Raw genomic sequence first — 24,038 nt, forward strand, 5'->3', positions numbered from 1 at the left:
GACCTGCAATTATCCTTTCACATCCCTCGCACATCTTAATAATATCCTCATTAGTAATGTAGCTGTAATATTAAAGTATATTTCACTCTTATTAAGATTTGTCTAACCAGTAGATATCGAGGAATATATGGTGTTGCTGAAGTAGAAGGAACTTCATCTTGCTAACTACATTACTAAAACCAATTAATATTTTAAGTCTCATTGTGTAAATTAGTGCAAAATGAAATCATAAACTTATCATTCTATTATGAATAAGTTTTTATTTAAATTATAAATATTTAAAACATATTTTTATTTAAATGAGTCAAAAGTGAAAAAATCTTCCATTAAAAAAAGAAATATTTCTCATTATTTTTAAGCAACGTTTTGGGTCCATTGCCCCATCAGAAGGAATACTGCAGTTCATAACAACAAATGTCAATAATGCAAACGCCATAACAGTAATTCAAAAATTGAGTAGTTATAGTCTATCCAAGATAAGTTAGCCTGTAGAGTAGGGAAACTCACGCACCCCCCCCCCTCCTCCCCCCGCCCTAGCTCCTCTCCTCCACACAATAACAAACCCCTCCTACCGAGAACAAACCAAAAGGCAGTTCGGAACTTGGTAACGCCCAACCATTTTGGAATTAGATATGTATTTGAAACACATTTATCTCCCCTGTTCTCTGTCTCTTAAGTTACTAAAACTGGAGGTTACTTATTTCTTTAGGTTATCCTTTATTTTTGACTAGGACTGTGTCTTATTGATTCTTGTTTTACTTTGTAGGCAAATATATTTACAACTCTGTTCTGATTTGCTACTGTTTTAAAATGAAGTAATTGATGGCTTTTCATAACAAAGGAAACATGGATTGGACCACTATCAGCCTCTGTTTTCATGAATTTAAATATGTTCATAATTACGTTTTTGGTTTGAGAGTCGATAGTTTTCCCTCTACCCAGTTTACTTGACATGGTAAACTTATAATCTTGTGACATTAATAAAAATAGTTTTGAAAAAAACTATTAGGAGGAATTCCTATTTGTAAAGTTGCACAGAAGTAGGTCAAGGAAAGGAAAGATAGTCCCGTTGTCTGAGTAGGTCTGTTCCAACAATCACTTCTGACTAGGTCTGTTCCAACAATCAGTTCTGACTAGGTCTGTTCAAACAATCACTTCTGACTTGGTCTGTTCCAACAATCACTTCTGACTAGGTCTGTTCCAACATTCACTTCTGACTAGGTCTGTTCCAACAATCACTTCTGACTAGGTCTGTTCCAACAATCACTTCTGACTAGGTCTGTTCCAACAATCACTTCTGAGTAGGTCTGTTCCAACATTCACTTCAGATTAGGTCTGTTCCAACAATCACTTCTGACTAGGTCTGTTGCCACAATCACTTCTGAGTAGGTCTGTTCCAGCAATCACTTCTGACTAGGTCTGTTCCAACAATCACTTCTGACTAGGTCTGTTCCAACAATCACTTCTGACTATCCAGAACTGTATGGAGCATGTGCTGTACAGGATTTGGGAACATGTACTACGCATGCTCTGTACAGATCTGGGTAGTCAGAAGTGATTTTTTGAACAGATCTAGTGGAGAGAAGAGTGGGGGGTTGGTGAGAGAATGTTTGCCACTGCGCATCTGCCCCCTCCCTTTACTCTCAGGCGAATTCATCTTGGTTGCACTATACCTGATTATTAAATTTTTTTTTTAATAAAATTTCATATACAATATTAAAACTATTCTCCTTATTAGTCCACATTTAAAATACCATATTATATATATAGGCAATTGACCGTATAATTTCAAATATAAAGAAGATGGTCAGGGTTGCGGTCAAAAAGAACTAAAATAGTTTTTAACTATTTATTATCCGACGTTTCGCCCCATTTTGTAGGGCTTCATTAGGGCTGTCCAAGATGAGAGCTTTACAGACTTCTGAAGTTTTAAAAGTTGGCTTAACAGATTTTTAAAGTCTGTAAAGCTCTCATCTTCAACAGCCCTGATGAAGCCCTACAAAGTGGGGCGAAACATTTTTAAGAAGCTTTTTCTGAATTTATTACTTCGTATCAGATGTTCAGTAAAAAGATATAGTGTCTGGTGATATTTTTCAACTCTTGGCCAGAGGTTACTAGAATTGTAAAGTTATTGATTTTTTGTTTTTTAATTAAAAATGTTTTGCTATCTATACACTAATCAAGAAAAATCTTGAAGATCAAGATATTTAATGCAAACTTTTATCTTGTGCACTAGTTAAGCGTCAACCTAGAGGGAGGAACGAAACAAATATATTTTATTTTATCTAATATACATAAGAAGTAACAATAGAAAAAATAGATACTATATAGTATTAAATTTTAAATTTCAAGTTTTCACTCTTCATTTGAAAAGTTTATTTTTCTTTTTCTGAAATAAATTAGTTTTTATTACTTCTTTAATTTATTTTTTTATCTGAACATTTCGTGCAATTTGCCCCTGTTATCCAGTTCATTGTTCTCCTATAATAACAAAAATTATGCACAACCAACAGTTTTAAAAAGTGTTTGCTATGTATTTCAAATAAATAAGTTAAAAATTAATTGTAACTTACTTAAATATAATTTACTATTTGCACAGCTAAATCAATTCATAAATTTAAAATTATTTATTAAATAAATCCAATGGTATCCTTATTTAGTCTCAATACTCTTTATTATATCAATAGTCCAGCGTTTCGGCCAAATTGGCCATCCTCAAGAAAAATCTTCGAATATAAATTCTCACCTCACATCAAAAATTTAAAAATATCTTGCATGCTATTCTGCCATGCAATTAATTATAAGTCAAAATCACCCTATTTTTTCAAAACTTCATTAATTTTTAATTGTCGATTAATCAACACCATCATTATCATATAAATAGTTTGTTTATATGATAGTGATGGTGTTGATTAATCGAAAATTAAAAGTTTTCAAAATGAGTGAAGTTTTGAAAAAATAGGGTGATTTTGACTTATAATTAATGACCTGGGCAGAATAGCCTGCAAAATATTTTTAAATTTTTGATGTGAGGTGAGAATTTATATTTGAAGATTTTTCTTGAGGATGGCCAATTTGGCCGAAACGCTGGACTATTGATATAATAAAGAGTGTCGAGACTAAATAAGGATACCATTGGATTTATTTAATAAATAAATACCAGTCTCAAGAAATTAAAAAAAATTATTTTTATATTAGTCGAAAGTATAATATTAATAATCCTTCTTTTATTTCTTTTTTATGTATAATATATTATTTTCTATCTCTGTTCTAGAAGAATAATGACGCAACTGTAAAATTTTGTAAATTAACTTTTTTCTGTATGCAGGTTCAAAAATGCATTTAATAGATGTTAGTAATTCAAATTTTTAAGTAGATTTATTTTATTTACAAACGTCTAGTAAATGTATTTTTAAGTCTGCATGTAGAAAAAAGTTAATTTATAAAATTTTACAGTTCCTTCATTATTCTAACGGAGAAGCGATATGTCTACTGAGATAAAAATACTTTTGATATCCAAATGTTGAATATAAGGTAAAATTTTCCGTTGCAGGACAAATCGACAAAAAATTATAGCAATCGCCTTGTCAGTTAAATATAGTCAATAAAATCCTTCTAGAATCTGTGCTGTAGCATAATTCAAATATTGGGCAATACAATTTTGTTTCTAAATTAAGGAATTACCCAATTTTTTACAGTTATCAATATTTAAAATTCAACAAGATATTATTATCTAGATTAAAATTTTTTTTTTTTATTTTTAATAATGAAAGAGCTTTTGCCATTAACAGTTGGCTGTATGTTGACTATCTGCCTCTAGTTTAAACATTCCCAAAGCTTGTTGCCGTAAATTTGTATGAATATATCACTATGATGTAATGTAGATTTAAAAATTTATTTAATCCTAAACTGTTCACTAATCTTAAATTGTTCTGCTCTCCATCTGTTTTAATCAGGTAAGTTTTTATTATTTTTTTAAAAGAATTCTAAGAATAAATTTAGAGAATTTTATTTTGGCTCAAGGCCTCCATCAAGGACCTAGGCTGTGCTCCAGAGTGGGAATGTCGAGATTCATTTGTCGGAGACGTCACGAAATAAATATTGACTGACCCTGGTGGGAATCGAACCCATAACCTTCTGAACCAAGAGCTCTGGGACCCTAACCCCCCTCAACCGTCAGATTCCCTATAATTCAAAATATTTTCTCGAATTATTTTCAAGTTTCTTGTATTGTGAAAATTTATTTTATATTCCATCAAGAAAAACATAATTTAATTTTTAATGTAACTCATGATGAATGTTAATCGGGGGGAATTGGGTCCCAAAAATGCAATAAGTAATTTTCAGACGTTATTTGCAAACCAGTGTTTGTAGTTATAATAACGATTTTTTTTTTTTCATAATTCAGAGGATCTAATAACAATGATAATGATAAGAGATATTCCAATTACATGCATTGATTCTTTGAAATTTTTTCTCATATTAACTATTAATTATTTCATTGGATATCAATTATATACAGTTAAGTCGATCAGTGTATTATATAATATATTTTGTGGTTCTCGGTATTGCGTTACTTACCTGTCCATAATGCTATCAGCCTCCTTATCTTATCTGAAACCTAATTACTATCATTAACCTATGACCCAGGTATATACATAAAGTGATTTACTCGTTTGAATAAGTATAAAGCCTCTAACTTGAACAGCAGTCATATATTTGATTATTTAGGTTAGAGTAAAAGATTAATTGGTCACATTTTTCAGCTTTAACTTTTCATTGTTGAAAAATCATTCTAGGACTTAGGAAGAATCATGGATTTTGCCATAACTACCTGCACAAAATAGGCATAAGTGAAACTTATCAATGCAAAAATTGTAGTGGTAACAAGACCCTTAATCATACTATACTTATAAATATCTATCATACAAAAAAATAACGAGAAATATTGTTCGAAGATCTAGATGCAAATCAAAATATTATTTATGATGTACATTAAAAGTAAAAGACTGCAAAAATATATAACATCTGTGTAAATTATAAACAAAAATCTACAACAGATATAGTTATGGTATAGTATATCAGTAAATCACATACAACTTAATAAATAATAGCTGTTAGAAATAGAATATAGTTAATTAACAAATAAAATATAGGTAATTCATTTTTGGCCGTATGGAATAAACCAATGCCACCCATACAGGGGAAAAAAAATCATGTTCTCAATTTTAAATATTGATTGCATTTAGAGATCAGGTGGTAATATATGTAATTAGTTATATTTATATTGTTTATATTATATCCTTTAATGGAACTTATTTATTATACTCTGAAAGATGTTTTAGTAATATTGATAACATTTTAAATTTTAATACTTAATGTATAACCCGCCTTACTATAGTAATTGGGCCATTAAACACAATACGCAGTAGTAACTAACTCATTGTTTATATTTTCATTACTGACGATTTGGCTATTGCTTTATCGTATTGACCGAGCTTCATGTTTAAAATTGGTTTAGCTTTTCTTTTTTTTTCATCGAGCTTGGATTATACTGACAAGTTTTAGTTGTTATTATAATGACATTGCCTTTTGTAACTTTGATTCTTTAGGTCTGTTCCAGCAACCATTTCTGACTGTCCGGAATGGTACGGAGCATGCACAGTATAGGTTTTGGGAGGCAAAAACCCATACTACTCATGCTCTGAACAGCCAGAAGTGGTTGTTGGAACAAATCTATAATCTTAATGTATTAAAAATGCTGCTAAGGCTAGTTTTCACATTAACTAACCCAATGGTAGGGAAATAATCTTCATATCTGGTTGTATCATATAAATGTTATAGCATGATTGCTTGTTATCTAATTTTATTTAAAAACTAGTTTTACCTAATGGTTTTACCCATGTTAAATTTAAATTTTAAAATTTGTGATTCCAGTCAGTCACTTCATTCTGACTGACCTTATATATAGGGTTCTTTGTTTCTTAAATATGATAAAAATTGATCAAGTGCTTCTAATATATTAAATTATGTCCCAAATTTTTGTGGAAAAAAAGAAGGATCAATCCCTTAAAAGAAAACTGACTTGACAGGAAACATTCTTTGATTTTATGGCTTTATAGTAACAAAGTTTTTGAACTGAAACTTCTTTACCAATGTTCTACAACTCAAAAAACAAAACAAATTTATACGGGAGTAAATTGATTTCGTGATGTCAGATGAAACAGAAGTGGTAGGAGAAGTAAGATTTGTTAATTCTTTTAAGAATTTTCCTACTAGAATTAACCTATATTACCTCCCCTATCACTTCCGTGTCATCTCATGTCCATTATCTATTACAAAGCAGGTGCTTAAAGAAGTTAATGCTTGCAGTGCTGTTCCGATTGAGTTAGCTCCCACAATCTCATAATCTCCTATTACAATATAAACATTTTCCTGCTGAAATTTACTTAAGAAATGGCTGTTATTCTAATTGTTGTTATAATTTTGGAACTAATATATTTTGCCTTAAGCTATTAGAGGGAACGGTACGCATGATCATTATTAATGAAATTTTCGTTTAAAAATGCTGAATGACCCCGACTCTTACATGATCATTCAGAATGACAGTAAAATCAGAGATTGATATTCAGATTGTGAGGTCAAGGCAGAAGATTACAGAAAATTTCTGAAAGCAGATCATTACAAAAAAAATCAAGTGCGATGTATTTATTACATGACTTTCACTTACCCCTACACACGTTCCCAAGTTTTGTATAATTGGTGGGCTCGTGTTGAAGTTATCTCTGTTTCTGTTATTTAAAAAAAAAAATTCTAAAAACGAAAAGGCAAAAAAATTTTTATATTATTGTTGCTATAAAAATTTATTTATGGTTTGACGAAGTGGGAATAACAAATGTAAATTTTGTCAAGATAAAGAATACAACAGTTTAACAAACGAAGCCATTTGGCAAATGGGAAAGATCAGATCTTGGCTTTTCCAGATCGAATTATATTTATAAAATTAAAATGTATACCACTTCAACCAATGGAGGGTCAGGGGTACTGTTACTACTACTGAGGGAGTACTGTTACTAGACTAACAGTTGTGCAAGGAGGTGATTTGATCAAAATCACGCTAAACTGCCAGAATTTTACCCAATTAAGAGTATCCAATTTATGAGGTTGGATGGACCCCAGGAGGCCTCCAGAACCCATTCTGGGCTCCAGTGTAACAGAAAACAAGTTTCTGCCCAGCCGGATTCGAACTCAAGTCCTTGGAGTTAGTAGTATTGTGCCTTACCACTCTGCTACCTCGCTATATATTTATTGATATAGATATAGATAGTTAACCATGATAACTATTTATTTTTTTTTCAAATAAACAAAATTAAATTGAAGGAAGATAGTCTGGGTGGAGGTCAATAAAGGTACCAAAATAGTAGAAGCAAAGTATTTATTGTTCACCAACGTGGTTACCATCTGTGTTTCAAGTAGGCAGCCCTGAGTAAGCCCTGCAAAGTGGGGAAAAACGTTGGTTAACAATAAATAGTTTTCTTTTACTATTTTGGTACCTTTATTGACTGCCTCCTGGACTATCTTCCTACAATGTACTTTATACGGTCAACTATCTCCTTCCAATATGAATAAACAAAATTAAAGGTACTTCAGAAAAAGAATTGTTGAAAATTCTGCATTTAAGCCCTGTCATTGATTATTATGATGAGGATATATCTAGTATTAAAGATCACGTAATTTCTCATTGATTCACCGAGTTTAATCAAAATTATCAGAGTTTTTTTTTTCAAGAAAATAAAAAAAAAATGTTTCTGTAAAGTGGCTTTTCCGGCCAGTCTATTTTATCAAAAAAGTTGCTGTAACATCCCAGGCATATTTTGTCTTTAAAAATGTAATCTTAGTTTCGTATGATTTCATATTTTTGAAATAGGATCTTCACACACAGACCATTTTGGGAGACTAAGTTTTTTGGACTCAGGAGACCTCAAAACATGTATTTTTGGCAAAAACTTAAATTCAAAATTTTACACCATCACTATACTTTCCCTTACTATATATTCCATGCATAGGTAAGTGAAAGTAAAAATAATAATTGTAAAACCAAAGATGAACATTAAGATTGTAAGATTAAGACAGATGGATTATATAAATATTTTGAATGATGGGATATCAGATTTTTTCTCTGTAATCTATCTCTCTTAAAATTACAATCTACATTCCGATTGACTGTCAAGAGGTATATTAAGTAAACGGGTCAATATTGTAGCTTCCTCACTATTTCTATAATTATATATATATATATATATATATAATTTCACCCGTAAAAGTGACATGTGATACAACCAGATAATACACTAATATATTTTTTGATTAACCAATATTTAGATCAACTTACAAGATCGGTATTCCTAAAAGTTGTGAAGAGGAAAAAAAAATAATCAATTTTTTGATTTTACTGATAAAATTTCATCGTAGGTGCATTAGTGAAAAACTTGATAAATAGTTGACAATGTAATCAATTTCAGGATTTTGGATTTTCTGAATAGCCTATTGGTTGTAATATAGGTGGAACCTTCATTTTGAAAACAATTTTCATGAAAAATATAGGCTGGTAAAAATGATTAGTAATCAGAAATCAATTTTCAATTATTAAATTTATGTTTATTAAAAACATATCTCAAAAATAATTAAGTTTGCTTAAATTAGGTACTATACAGGTAGATAGCAGATAGTAAATAGCACCATAAAAAAATAAATCTGTCCCCATGAAGGGTTCTAAACTTTGTAAGGAAGTACTGTTACTAAACCAACTGTTGTGCAAGGAGGTGGTTTTGTCAGAATCATGCTTGAGTGACACCACTTTATGAGGTTGGGTAGACCCTGGAAGGCTCCCGAATCCACAGGAGTGACTCACTGCTACAGTAACAGATTAAATAATCATCTGCCATACCCAGATTTGAATCCAGGTCCTTAGAGTTAGTGCATAGTGCCTTACCACTGAACCACCCCACTCCCGAGCATAACAATCGCCATATTATTATGATGAAACTTGAAATTACCTGATACCTTTTTGTTCCTGCTTAAACATATTCAATTGGGTTAGAATAATCAATTCTTGATTCTTTAGGGATCCCGATATGGTTAGTTGGAATGACAGTAAAACCAAAGACGGACATTCATATTGATCATGTAGGGGTAATGTAGGTAGATTTCCAAGAAAATTTTGAAATTTGATGGTTCAAAATTTGAAATGAAAGAGAGGTAGGTTGGGAGTGCTTCGTTCATGTCGTGCGTTTCACTATATTCTTCCTTAATGGCAAATAAGGGTCAATTAAGCTTTCTGTTTTATTGTTTTTATTTTACGAATCAAAAGATTAAGAAACATTTATTTTTCTTGCTATATTATTTATTTTAACGATTTCTCTTTTAATTTCAATTTTTCTTCTTTACTTTCAATTCTTCCTTATTTACTTAAATTTGTATTTATAAAAAAAACATTCACGATATCGATGATTGTAAGATTAAGGCAGATGGGTTACAGAGAAAATTCTGAAATCCTATCATTCAACATTTCCTAGATAATCTATCTGTTTTAACTTTACAATCATTACATTTATCTTTGGTTTTACTGTCATTCCAACTGACCTTATTGTGGTCCTTTTAAATCGGAGGTGCAAGATCAGAAAGGTGTGTGTATATATATATATATATAAAAGAAAAACTGGCATAAAACAAAATAAAAATGTTTCTATACCATTAAGTTAAAATTAAAATAAAAGAAAAAAAATGAAATAATAGAAAGAATTGTATAGTAATTAAAAAAAAAAATATTTCCTCTCACCTTTAAAAATAATAATTACTTGAAGTTATGTCACCTTTCTTATTATATTTTTTATACTTCTCGTTTCCTTAATTTTTTCTTAAAGGAGTGATGATATCGATGATTGTTAGATTAAGGCATGTGGATTACAGAGAAAATTCTGAAATCCCATCATTCAAAATTTCCTCTATAGTCCATCTAACTTAACAGTCATAACGTTTATCTTTGATTTTACTGTCATTCTGAATGACAGTAAGAATCCCTTAAGGAATTAAATGCTTATTCTGTTTTTAATGTAACTTTGACTGATTATGCAAAATCCTGGTAAAATTATTCCGTTCGTTTATTTCCCTTCATTGGATCACTTATAATGATATCATTAGTAGTTAGATGAAGCTATTCACAAATAATAAAATGCATGTCACACCGCAAGGAGTTTACTTTATGCACTTAGCAAAGCATGGCGAGCACACTCTGTTTTCTCTTCTTAGTAAGTATTTATGTATTTATGACATTACTTTAAATTATGTTCCAGCATGAGGCTCGCAAGGTCAATGTTCGCTCCTAGCCTGAATACTGCTCTTCAGGTACATTTATTTATTATTAATAAAACTCTATTAAGTTTAGTAAATATATATTTTTCTATTTCAATTTTTTTTTTTACTAAACTATTATACTTTTTGAAAAAATATGTCACTTTTTACGATTCAATATTTTATTAATACAATATTGGGTATCCTAGAGTATAGTTTATTCCCCGTAATCCCTCCCTTGTCAGCTCTTATCTTTCCACAAGCAGTTTCTAAATTATTTGTATGTATTTTTATTTTTTTCATCCATTTTCCCTGAATAGAATATTAAATTTAGCCATTCTGTAGTACCATATTGTGTCGCAAACATGAACCTAACTAAAAAAATAAGAACCAGAGGTATATTATAAAGTGTTTAAAAGTTTTTATTTATTTGAAACTAAGGACATTAGGTCTAAATGATGTTAATGTTCGTTATAATAGCAGAAATTGATCTTTCAAGCAGTTGTAGTAGCATAGGATTTGTATAAAATGCAGAGGAGTTAAGCTTATATGAACAATGGACACTGGGATAAAATAAAATCCTGCACATAAATGAAGTTAAAAAAAAATTTATATTCGAGGAAGATAGTCCAGGTGGCGGTCAATAAAGGTATCAAAATAGTAAAAGAAAACTATTGTTAACCAACGTTCGTCCCACTTTGTAGGGCTGATAAGAATGAAGTTCTGCTACCAACTTCATTCTTATCAGCCCTGATGAAGCCCTGCAGAGTGGGGCAAAACGTTGTTAACAATAAATAGTTTTCTTTTTCTATTTCGACACCTTTATTGACCGCCACCCGGAATATCTAAATTTGCATATAAAATATATAAAAATTTAATATGGGGAATATAAAAATTTCCTCCAATCTACTTTATACGGTCAACAATCTTCTTTCAATATGAAAAAAAAATTTATAATTTTCAATTTATATGAAAAATGGTATTTAAGAGTATTAGACTACACTAAAAACGAATACGATTTAGAAAAAAAAAAATGTTATTTACCGGCTTTACTCAAAGCCTCATTATATTTTTATAATTTTTTATGAATATAATAACTTTTAATGGATTCATTAATAGATTGTTTTTTATTCCTCAGAAAGATTTGGTATATAATAACCATTTAAATAAAAAAAGTATACTTTCTGAGCTGTGCACCAAAAACATTTAATTTTGTTCATAACTTTTTTTCTACTGGAATCGGGGATTTCAGTAGTTTAAAACTTTTCCATGGCAACAGGGAACAATTTAAAGAAAACAGTATATAAATTGGTCCATTTATTATTGACAAAGATTCGAACCATTTCCTTTTATTTATATTTATAACACTGCATTATATTGTGAACTTAAAATTTTTTAAGTCAATTAATTTGCTCCTTAAGTCTTAGTATTATTTCAATGACGTTGAAAGTTTCCTGTGGCACACTACAGGTATTGAAAAGTGCTAAAGGGGGGGAGAGGAAAAGTGTACCTTGCGATTAGTAGTTGCAAAATTCAATGAAAAAACAAACATAGGTTTTCTAATATTTTTCTTTCTCCTCCTGTTATTCTGTGTTGAACAATATGTCTTACACTTTAATTGATAGGTTTCTTCTTCCCAAAGTATAAAGGTAAGTTTAATCACAAAAGTTATGGACTTTTTTTTTTAAATAAAACTTCTTTACCAACGTTCCACTACTCAAGAAAAATAAATTATATGGGATTAAATTGATCGTCACACGAATGAATGAAACAGAAGTGGTTGATGTGTTTTGAATTTATATTAAAATATATTGAAAACTAAAAATCATAACTGCATACTGTAAATGAGGAAACTGTTCAGTATTTCATCTTCGTTGTAATTAGCTATTATTCAAAATTTTATCTCGATGCTACACTGAGATAAGAAAGGCAAAAAGTGGGAAAGATAGCGCTAGAATTGAAATAACAACAAGTTTTTGAACATTTGAATTAAAATATCTTGAAAACTAAAAATTAGAGTTGCATACTGTACGTTAAGGAAATGTGCAGTATCCATCCTCTTCGTGATGAGCTATAATTCAAAACTTTATCTAGACGCTAAACCGAGATTGGGAGGCTAAAAGTGGAAAAGATTGAATGATAAAAAAATTTTGAGCTATAATATCACGTATGAATTAAATAAAACATTTAATAATTATAATTAAATTAGAAAAATAAAAAATGTTATTGTAAAATAAATATCATCATTAATAATACTTTTAATATATTAAGTCACCACCAGAATTTTCACTTTTGTCGGCCAGACCTGAGACTGCCAAAATTGTCTTTTTTTTCTTTTGTACTATAAAGAAGAAATGTTTAGATCTCTCTGAATTCTGTATGTAAGTGGGTCAAAAAAAGTTTAAAAACAAATTCCAAAATCTGGTGCAAGATTACCCACTTTGACGCTACTTAATCTATTTTATTAATTAATAGTAAAAATTAATTTCTTAATGGTAATGTTTAACTTCTGATTTAATTTATTTATTATTATATATTTTTTTAAAAGAATATATTTCTTCTTTTACCAATGGTAATACTTACCTTTTACTATTATTTTAATTTTATTTTTTAATTTTATCTAATTGCTGTTATTGAGCCTCCTGAATTAAAAAAATTTACATAGAATCTCTAAAATGAAAGATAAAAAGCTGAAAGTGAAGGAGATGGTCAAGGCTGGTTCAACTATTTATTTATTGCCGATGTTTCAACCCACAATGTAGGTCTTCATAAGGGCTAAAAATAAAAAGATACGAAGAAGGTAGAGTCAATGTTAGAGTAAACGATTGACATACTACAGATGTAAAGGCAGAGATATACAAACTATCAAAAACAAATAAAATTATAAGGAGGATAAAGATAAATACAAAAGTTTATTTATTTATTAGTACTTATATTCATCTTTATGCTTCTTTTTATTTTATTTAAGTTTCTAATAGTTTTTATAACTCTTTCTTTTATCTCTAATATTTCACTCTTTTGCTCTTAAATTGACTACCTTTTTTTATCTATTTATTTTTAGCCTTTATGAAGATCTATATTATGGATTGAAACGTCGGAAATATGTAACTCTGAACACTCCAGTAATCCAGACTGGTTTAAACAAAAAAAAAACTTTTTTTAACTAACTCAACAGGCTATTTAAATCTCAAAACAATTTATATTTCTTTATAAGTCCAACATTTTGGCCAATTTGGCTCCCCAATTTACACTATTATACTTTATCAAAACAATATTTGTAACCTTAAATTGACTGTGATTAAAAGTTTTTATGTTAATGTGAAGAATTGACAAAATAGGGTAATTTTTGACTGAAATTATTGACCTGGGCCGAACATCCTGCATAAAGTTTTCTAAAATTGATATGTTTATGTCTAACAATAATAAAATTTGTATTTAAGATTGTCTTTGAGGATGGCCGAATAAGCTGAAACAGACTTATTAAGAAATATAGACTGTTATGAGATTTAAATTGGATACAATTTATTTTATTTGATCAATAATAACCAAGAAAATGAAAAGATTATATATAAAGCATTTTTAAGTTTTCAAATAAAAGTGCACATGTGTAAAGGATATTTTTAACTTCTCGAACTGTAGTTAAGTTATTGTAATCACTGTGTAAATTAAAAGTTGAACTTTTTAAAGTTTCAATATCAGGTAATCTTATTCTAACAAGATGTATGATATAAAAGAATTTATTGGAATTATAAATACATAATATCTATTGTATAAATCATTTGATTCTGTAATAATAATTTAATTAGCAGTAGAGATATGTATAATACAAATTTTGTTGGTAAACTCATTATATTTTTTCACTTATAAATGAACAGTCGTAATTCATTTAATTTTATCAAATTAAATCATCACTTAGCATTACTGAGGGTGTAAAAGAAAACAAAAGTGTTGCCGCCCAAAATACGGCTAGTGGCCAGCGATGTTATAAGACTCATGCACCTAACAGAAGTTGAAGGGAAGAGAGGGAGTGTGTGTGTGTGTGTGTGAGAGAGAGAGAGAGGGAGAGAGAGAGAATTTTTCCTAATACTTTTTGTAATCCAAAATTTTCAGTAATACATCCCCCTCTGCAGGAATTAGTTTGAATTACCGAGATCACACTGTTGTTAAAAAATTTTCTCCTTGACCATCTTCAAATTCACATACGGTCAATCAGCTATATATTTAAAAAACTGAAAATTTGCATGAACCTTTATTTAGGTGTTTAAAATTTTGGCTAAAAAATCTCTTAATAATTTATTTAATGTTTAGTGAAAAACATTTCCTTTTTTTAATTACTCATTTTCTATGCGTATATGTCATTACAGAGGTAAGTATAAGATTTTCTGAAGTTGTAAGTTTGAAGCTCAAGTATAAAATGAAATAATCATCGAGTTTTCAACATTAATTTTAATATAAGAGCCGGTTATCTCTCTGAAGATAATCTCATGTTAAATGAAGAATCAAAAACATAGATCTTATCAATGTTAATTAAACAAGTCTACAAAAAGTTTATGATTTTCTAAAAAAATAAATTAGGAAATTTAGACAAGTGTTATTGATTACATTTTTTTTATGTATTCATTTCGATTTAAGACTGAAACCCTTCAAATTCCTGCCCTTAATATTTTATATATTTTTTACTGTTCTTTAATCCCTTAATGTAATTTTTTTTTTAAAACAGGCTAAAGAAAGCCATTTTTTAATGTAAAAAATACAATTTAGAACATTTTCTTGGCTAAAAAATACCAAATTAATCATAATTTTTATTTTAATTTTGGATTTTGGATCTCGGTCATAATACCGAGCTCCTTATGTAAACATAGGCTAAAGACTATAGAGGATTATTACAGAGAATAAATCATTGATTATCAGATTGTTATTTTCCATTCTCAATTATATTCAAGTGTGAAAAATTATAGCAGCATAAAATACAACACCGTTCGAATTATCTCAAGTGTGCAGTTTGGCCTGTTTAGTGCGCTCGAATTAACTCAAGCATACAAGTTAAGGGGTTAATATACAAGATTCATTAATAGAAGCGTAATTGATATCTATTGTAATTTCAAGCTGAAAACTCAAAATAAAAACTTTAGAACAGCTAATGTACATTTCATTTACTGTGTGTTCTTTTGTTAGTCATATTTCTTTTTTTTACATTTTTTGGCAATGTTATAGCCAAAAAAAACAACATTAATTGAAAAAACATTGAAAAAAAATAATAGTTTAATTATATTATTTCAAAATTTTTTGTGACAAAGTAATTATTTATTAAATAAAACCAAAAATTAGTATCCAATTCTGTCTCAACACTTTATTTCTCACTAGTTTCGGCCATTCCAGCCATCTTCAAGGACATCTTCAATACAAAACTCCTCCTCACATTAATTTAAAATTTCTATTGCAGGCCTTTTTCTATTCTTTTCTATTCTGCCCAGGTCATTTTCTTTGTTCTAATTTCAAAACCTATTTATTTAAAATTTAAAAACATTAACATTTATTTTTCTCTATAAAATTATCAACAATATAAAATACACCACCATATAACAAACCATTTATACATAACTTTTATACATAAATTATATATAAATGGTTTGTTATATGGTGGTGTATTTTATATTGTTGATAATTTTATTGAGAAAAATAAATGTTAATGTTTTTAAATTTTAAATAAATAGGTTTTGAAATTAGAATAAAGAAAATGACCTGGGCAGAATAGCCTGCAATAGAAATTGTGAATTAATGTGAGGAGGAGTTTTGTATTGCAGATGTCCTTGAAGATGGCTAGAATGGCCGAAAAGTTGGACTAGTGAGAAATAAAGTGTTGAGACAGAATTGGATACCAATTTTTGGTTTTATTTAATAAAAAATAATAGTTTTAAATAATTAGATTTTTTATTTGATTGTCTTTCAATAAATGCAATTGGGCCGCCCATAGCTCAGTGGTTAAGACACAGTCTCACCAATTTGATGTCTATTGGCGGTGCCGGTTCGAATCTGGCCTGGGGCGTTGACTTTTTTCATTGAGTGGCGGTCCCACAAAATGAAGAACTTTGACCCCCAACCATGGTTAGGCAGTATAGGACTCCACTGGGAGTCTTGGCCGAAAAAAAATAAAAAATAAAATAAATGCAATTTTAATACTAGCTGTTGGTAATTTAAAAATTTATTTTATGTTTATCCTGATTCTCTAAGACATTGTAAATTGTCTATTTATGTCTCCAGTAGTTGATATAATTTTAAGAATAATAAATGTTCTATATCTACTATACTATTAGTTATACCATTTTATTTATTTTTCCCTCATAATAAGACTGGATAAATCAAAGAATACTAGCTGATAATATATATAAGAAACATTGTTTAATCCTATATCAATTGTGATAAACCATAACTATTTTCTAACATGTTAGAAAAAAAGTATAAAAAAAAAAAAAAGTATTTCTAACGTAGCTTCTAAAAAGTGGAACCTCTAAAAGGAAGATGGCTCAGGTGTGTTCAAAATAACTCAAATAGTAAACAAACTATTTATTTTGAGCCATTGTATTGCCTCACGTTGCAGGGCTAAACAACTAAAAGTAAGTAACAGAGTAAGAGAACAAGATAACATGAAATAAAAGTAAACTATAGTGTGGTTAAAAATAAAATGAAATAAGATGTTTAGTGGAAAGTATAAATAAACAAGAAATGCAAAAAAAAATATTAGACATATAATAAAAATGGAAGTAATAACAAATGATAAGTAGATAAAAGAGAAATATTAAAAATACAATATACACTAAAATACACGAAAAGAGAATAAATTAATGGCCAAGAAAAAAGAAAAATAAAGAACAAAAAAGGACACCGACCTTACTGAATGAGAAAAAGCATATGAATGGTTTGAGGCGGTTGAAAGGTATCAACAGAGCAGGGTAGTGGGGGACTGTTGACAAATAATGTCACATTTGAAAATTAAAAAGAGATGATGTTAGGAAATATTAAATATAAAAAGTGGAATATTTATAGAAGATTCAAATATCAGCCCTCCATGTCTCTTCCCGCACTTGGCTCATAGTACATATAAACACGTAATAAATAGTACATTTTTAATGAAAGCAACAAGAAACTTTGAAATTAATGTGAGAAAAAAATAGTGAGACTAACTATTACAAAAACTTGAAAAATATAAAAGAGTCATATTAATAAATCCAATGAAAAAAATAAATTGTCACGGGACAAATATAATAATAATATTAGCTTAAAACGGTAAGGAGAGACTTTGAGATAGTTTAATCGAGCAATATTTAAAATGCCCCTGAAATCGAAAAATGGCATCAAACCCGCCACTCCCGCCCTCCATGGCAGCCTTACTTATATGACTTTTCGAACGGACAATTATAGTGAGTAGGTTGGTCGATGAACGACATGTCACAATCTCACAAGAGGAGATCGTAACGCTAAAAAAAAGGCCATCCTGACCCGCCCCGCTAAACCCCCAGAGAGCGAGGGCCCTATATCACTTTCGAAATATTAGCTTAAAACGGGAAGGAGAGACTTTGAGATAGTTTAATCGAGCAATATTTAAAATGCCCCTGAAATCGAAAAACGGCATCATTAATATTATACATCAAGAATAATACTATATTTATACTATTACTATTGTTTGTTCATTGTTATAACAATTTATCAAATAATATCAAAAATTTTATTATAGAGTTTCATTTTTTATTTTGACAAATTTATGAAATAATTGTAATTTATTTCCTAAAATCTAAACAAAAAAAAAATAGATTGTAGAAAGATAGCCCAGGTGGTGGTCAATAAAGATACATAATAGTAAAAAAAAAAATTAATTTTAACCAATGTTTTGCCCAACTTCATCAGGGCTAAATGAAAACAAGATACAAACAATGCATGATGTAACAAGAAAATTAGAATACATATACAAAGGGAGTAAAAAATTATACAATTAAGTTAAGATAATATAAATGAATAGGGAACTAGTTTATAATAGTTACTGGCTTGTATTATAAAATTATTGATATAGAACTAGATTAATAAATAGTAAGTAGTAGAGTAAAAAGTATTTGTAAATGATAAACAGATAGGTGAAGTGAATATAGCAAAGGTAAGGTAAGGTAATAAGTAAGAAGGAGATAATAAAATAATAATGAATATGATTCAGCTTAATATATTTTTCAAAATTATTATTTTATTTTACTCGTTATATAATAGGCCAATGCTATCTGTATGGAAAAATATCCCTATTTATTATTATTCTTATTATCTCCTACTTGTTACCACTGTACATTATCTTTGTCACATTTACTTCACCTATCTCTTTATCATTTACAACTACTTCTTACCACATTTGTTACGCTTTCTAGCAAGTTTTGTTCTGCTATTTATTACTTTAGTTCTATATTTATAATGCCATCACAAATAATATAAGGGGTATTCTTGATCTTTAGTTTAATATATTAAAGCGTGTTAAATAGATAAACATTTCCTTCTTTTACCATGTTAAACGATATAACATGGTCGAGAGTCTGTTAAATGGAGAATGACATCACGCAACAGACCAGCTGAGCTCGTCACCATTTTGTTTGTTGTAGCAAGCAATGTAGTATTATATATATACATACTACTTGCTCGCAGTTTGTGTTGATTTTTTTTTTTATGTTTTTATAACTAATAAAGCTAAGGATGACTATACTAATCATGTAATGACTGTTGTCAATTAGCTCATCTTAATTCTCCTTCTTACAAGTTAGAAAATCAACAAGACTCAGTAGCTGAACTTCCACTTGTCACTCAATTTAGGAATATTGTGATCAATTACTTTAATCAAAACTTAGAAGTAAGCAATAATATGAAGTTATGGAAGGAAAGGTTATAAAAGAAGTTGCTCAGAAAATCCGCTAGGAGCTCTTATACATTTAACATGACTTTAAATAGAGCTTCTCATAATCCTATACTTATAACATTTAACATGGCAAAACATTTTACATTTAACAAATCATGAATACTCCTAATACCTATTAATTAGTTTTCTATTCATTTATTATAATATTTTATATAATTTTTTGCTCTCTTTGATTATCTATTCTAATTTTCTTGTCACATGTTACATTGTTTGCACCTGGTTTTCATTAAGCCCTACAAAATTGGGGCGCAATATTGGTTATCATTAAATATTTCTTTTCTATTTTGTACCTTTATTGGCTGATACTCAGACTATCTTCCTACAATCTACTTCATACTATCTTCTATTAAAAGGAGATATATTTTTTATGACTCATAGTTTATAATGTAGGCATGGAATCAGGCCCAATCAGTGTTAGTAGGGTTTATTTTTATACAGATAGCATTGGCTTACTATATAACAAGTAGAATAAAAATAAATAAATATTAAAAAAATAGATATAACATACAAAAAAATAAATAAAATAACAATTTTGAAAATATATTAAGCTGAATAATACTTAACTTACTACAAATATTCTAAACTAGAGTTAGGATATAAAAAAAAGAATACTGTCAAAAGTTCTTTAAATTTAAATTTCATTAGATGACAATTATGTATATGATGCTATTTCAAAAGCTACTAAAATTAATGGTTATTTATTTTTATTTAAAAAAAATAATACATATAACATTAAAAAAAAAGAGATAAATCTAATTTTAAAATGAATAAATTAAAACTTAATTCTTCAATGTTCTATACTTATTTTCATTATTAACTGTTGAAATATTTACTTATAATAAATGGAGAAATGGTTAATTGATTGATGCATGTAAGAATGTTTATAAGATAATAACAAAAAATAATCCTGGTGAGTATAGCCCACCTGAATCCTTATCTCAGTTTGTTGGATTGTTTATTTTAATTTGAAAACATCTGCTTATATTGAGTTACATTATAATTGTTATAAAAAGTGTTTGGCCTTTATGCTGGATTATCTTTGAAACAATTCAGTATATCTATCTACTTGCAATAAGTAAATGTTTTAAAATAAATTGAGGTACACGCTGAATCTAATATATTTCACATTTTCTCATTAATAGGTGAAGTGAAAACATGTTGATTACTGCTGAAATTTTATTCTTGCTGGTTGGTTGTTATATTTCTTATAGAAAGACTATCCATTAAGCATTGACAGTTTATTATGTTATACAGGTGGAAGTGAGACGACCGCTGCTGGGAGGTGGAGATTGTGAGACTTAACTGACGACAACACGTAGCACATTAGTAAACCACACCTTAGTAGTTAACACATAATATGTATTTGCTTAGCTTCCAATTTGCACATGAAAGGAATGTTTCGGTACGTGGCAGTTCCAAAGAGCTGATAAGTGTAATTTGGCTTATATTATATCCTTACGCTCGCGCATGCTCAAAGAACATACTGATAGACTTTTCACATCAAATGTCAGTCGATACGTATTGATTTATTTTGAAATTTATGTGCACAATTTAGATTTTTTTTTTTTTTTTTTAATGAATTATGAATAAAATTCGAATCTACCAGTTGTAAATATTTCCTCATATTCAAAATTGTTAATTTTTTAACAGAAGTAATCTGTGCCATTTTGTTTACATTTCTTATTTCATCTGTTGATTTTTAAATCATTATTTTCATCGAAAGGTTATCAAAATATACATACTTATATTTGCTAAATAAATAATAGAAATTCAGACTATGTATGTTCTTTGTATATTATGAAAACAAAATTTCGATTTCTAAAAAAAATTAAAATAAAAACATCGTTTTTTTGCACTTTTCTTTTATCTGATTAAACAGGCATTGAAGTTAAAAAAATATTTCTTCATTGTAAAATTATTAAGGTAAATGTGGTATTATATTTATCAAATATTTGAAAAAAAATTATATTAATCTAACTCAACTTTGCGCTTTGATTGTTTTTAAAATTCATTTTTAATTCTGTACTGTTTTCATATCTACACCTTTAAACGAGTGCTTGTTTGGTGAATACAATTATTTCCGATATTTATTTTTTTAAATGATAACAGGATATTTCTGTTAAGTTTTAAATTAAAAACTTGTCATTCGGAACTACTTTCATACTCTGTATTTCTTGTTTTGCCTTTTATATAATATGTGATGTCGAAATGTTGAAAGAATGAATTAAAGATCAGGCTAGAAGCATATTGTCGTTTAGTGCTACAGGAACCAGAAGGTTATTCAGTTTTCTGCTCTGCTTTAATAACTTGGCTATTATCATCTAATTGTATTATATTAAGAAGGCGTTAATGAGAAAAGTGTTTCATCTTGTTATTATATTTATATTTTATTTGTTTATCATTTTCTTCTTGGTTATATTTTGATATTTTTTAAGGAACGAAGGCCTTTTCCCTGCCAATATTAAAAGTTATTGGTAGGTTTAAGGGTCAGCAATGAGTTTTTCTAAGGAGCTGTATAAGGATCGTTAATCATTGACAATTATGGTTAATACTATGAATGTAAATGGTATGGTTGAGAAAAATTTGATTTTTAAAATGTTTAATTTCAATAAATTTTTGTACTGATCTAAAAGAAAAATATTGTATTATGTTTTCTGTGTATTTTGGTATTAAATTAGTATGAATTTTTCAAAATGTTAGTTGTATTAGAGTAAATGATAGTGGCAATGAGCAGATAATTCATGTTTTAATTCTATAATGGCTTAATGTGGAGAATTGTAATGAAAATCGCTGAGGTTACATCGCTATTTGCTGGATTAGGATTAGGGTGGGGTTTAGAGAAATGGTTTTATCGACTTACGTTACATAACGCTTGAGTGTAATAAAGCAAATTAGTCAAAATGGTTCTTTAAAATTGACTTTTAATATGCTGGAAGACATGTTTAAAAATAAATTAATGTTCATATATCTGTTGTCTTTCTCATTAGATAATAGTTTGAAATTGAGATGTGCATTTTGTACAATGTTGGAATTTACTAATTAGATTCTAAGTACTGTTTCGAATCATGTTCTAGCGGCAAGAAGTTTTTCAGCTCTTCAGTATTCTATATGTTTTAATATTTAAAATTAGCTACTTATAAAAGTGCTATATTGTCTCAGTGGTCGTTTGCTTTGTTATATTATACACATTACCTCTCACTATCATTAACAGTATACATTTTATTTTATTATTAACTGTAATAACTATGTGTTAACGTTATGAGATGATAAGAGTTGGTAAAGATTTTATAAGATGCGTAATACTACTTATTGTAAATTAAATCTAATTTAAATGTAACTTTCTTTTTTAATATGTAAGCTTTGGTGCAGTATTTAATGTTGTCAAATGGTATAGTTTGAAGCGATGATGTTTGCCGGATGACGAATTTGGCAAAAGACTGTATTTATACATTAATGAATCGAAAAAAGAAAAAAAAAAGATTGATGAGGTTTGAAGAAAAGATTATAAAAAAAATAGAAGAAAATTCAGATTTATACACGTTCATAGTTTTAATTTATTTTATTTGTGGATTCTTGTCTTCTAATGTTATTAATATTATTTACAGGTAGTGTCTAAATATATTACTTATTCCTTTATGGTTCATCTTTAATCTATTAGGTATTGCCCTCCAAACTTAATTTGAGAATACCGCACGGTATCATCATATCTAATCCAATTTCTGAGTTCACATGTATAAATATTTTCAATACGATTACCCGAATCTTCTAATTTATACCTTATGTCTTATCATTGTTGTGATATTAGTCCATTATTGGTAATAATGTGAAGATTTGCTGGTTTTAAAGAAAACTATCTTTTTATTTTTACATTATTTATATATACTAAGCACAATATGTTTAAAAAAAAAACAAAAAAAAAAGAGAGAAGAAAAAAATGACCAAATAAGGAATATTAAATTACACAGCCTTATACATTTTTTTATTTCTCTGTAAATGTTTTTGGTTTGTAATTTATTAATATTTTTCTCTTTCTTTTTGGATGATTGTAATACAATGTAAAAAATAAATTACTTACCTAGTGATTATTTTATTTATTCATTTTTTTTTCTTTATTGTTCCTTAACCTCAACAACTCCCTTGTTGTTCATTATAAGAGCATAAAGGTTTTGAAATAGTATTTTAGAGTAGATTATAAGACCTCATTATAATTTTTCTAAGAAAAGAACGATGGACCTTTATTTGTTATAATTTTATTTAAAGAAAAAAAGAAAGAAAGTAAAAAAATGAAATATAAATGTATGAGATATGTGTTATGAGCATATAATAATGTATTTCTTACCTCCGTTCAGCTGAGAAGGCGAAGATATGCTATGGTGTGCAGACTGACTTCTTGAAGTAGAAATATAAGACAAAAGTGTGATTTGTATGGTATGTGGCTTGTTCAGATGCATACAATGCACTGATAATACAGCTGTAATATTATTGTATTCTGCATTTAAATGAAAATAAAGAGGTTTTGAAAATAAAAATAAGAGAGCCGTTGTAGGGCTCCGATGTATAAACAATCCAGGCTCAGCATTATAGCAATGTTTATAATCAGGATTGCTCCCCATTCATGTAAAATAAGGTCGCACAAACATATAAACATTCACATTATTATAGTAAACAAAAATAAATTTAAACTTATATAATTCAAAATACATCGATTTACATGAAAAATAAAACAAATAAAAAATTACAACCT

The 24,038-nt window shown here is 28.6% G+C and overlaps 1 protein-coding gene across 7 annotated transcripts in view; it reads left to right on the forward strand.

The window, feature by feature from the left end:
- Positions 1-23,388, forward strand: part of Klc (kinesin light chain) — a 166,950-nt gene extending 143,562 nt beyond the window's left edge. For 5 of the 7 annotated variants that reach the window (XM_014417030.2, XM_014417032.2, XM_014417033.2 and 2 more), the window contains 2 exons: positions 10,353-10,404; positions 20,549-23,388. In XM_014417030.2, the coding sequence (XP_014272516.1) occupies positions 10,353-10,385 (33 nt within the window). In that variant the 3' untranslated portion in view covers positions 10,386-10,404; positions 20,549-23,388. The remainder of the gene's footprint in view (positions 1-10,352; positions 10,405-20,548) is intronic. The other 2 variants (XM_014417031.2, XM_067052498.1) reach the window with 1 other exon arrangement.
- Positions 23,389-24,038: the final 650 nt, after the last annotated feature.

Source organism: Halyomorpha halys, unplaced genomic scaffold (assembly GCF_000696795.3).
Source record: "Halyomorpha halys isolate HHAL.00 unplaced genomic scaffold, Hhal_1.1 Scaffold145.1, whole genome shotgun sequence".
Classification (NCBI taxonomy): domain Eukaryota; kingdom Metazoa; phylum Arthropoda; class Insecta; order Hemiptera; family Pentatomidae; genus Halyomorpha; species Halyomorpha halys.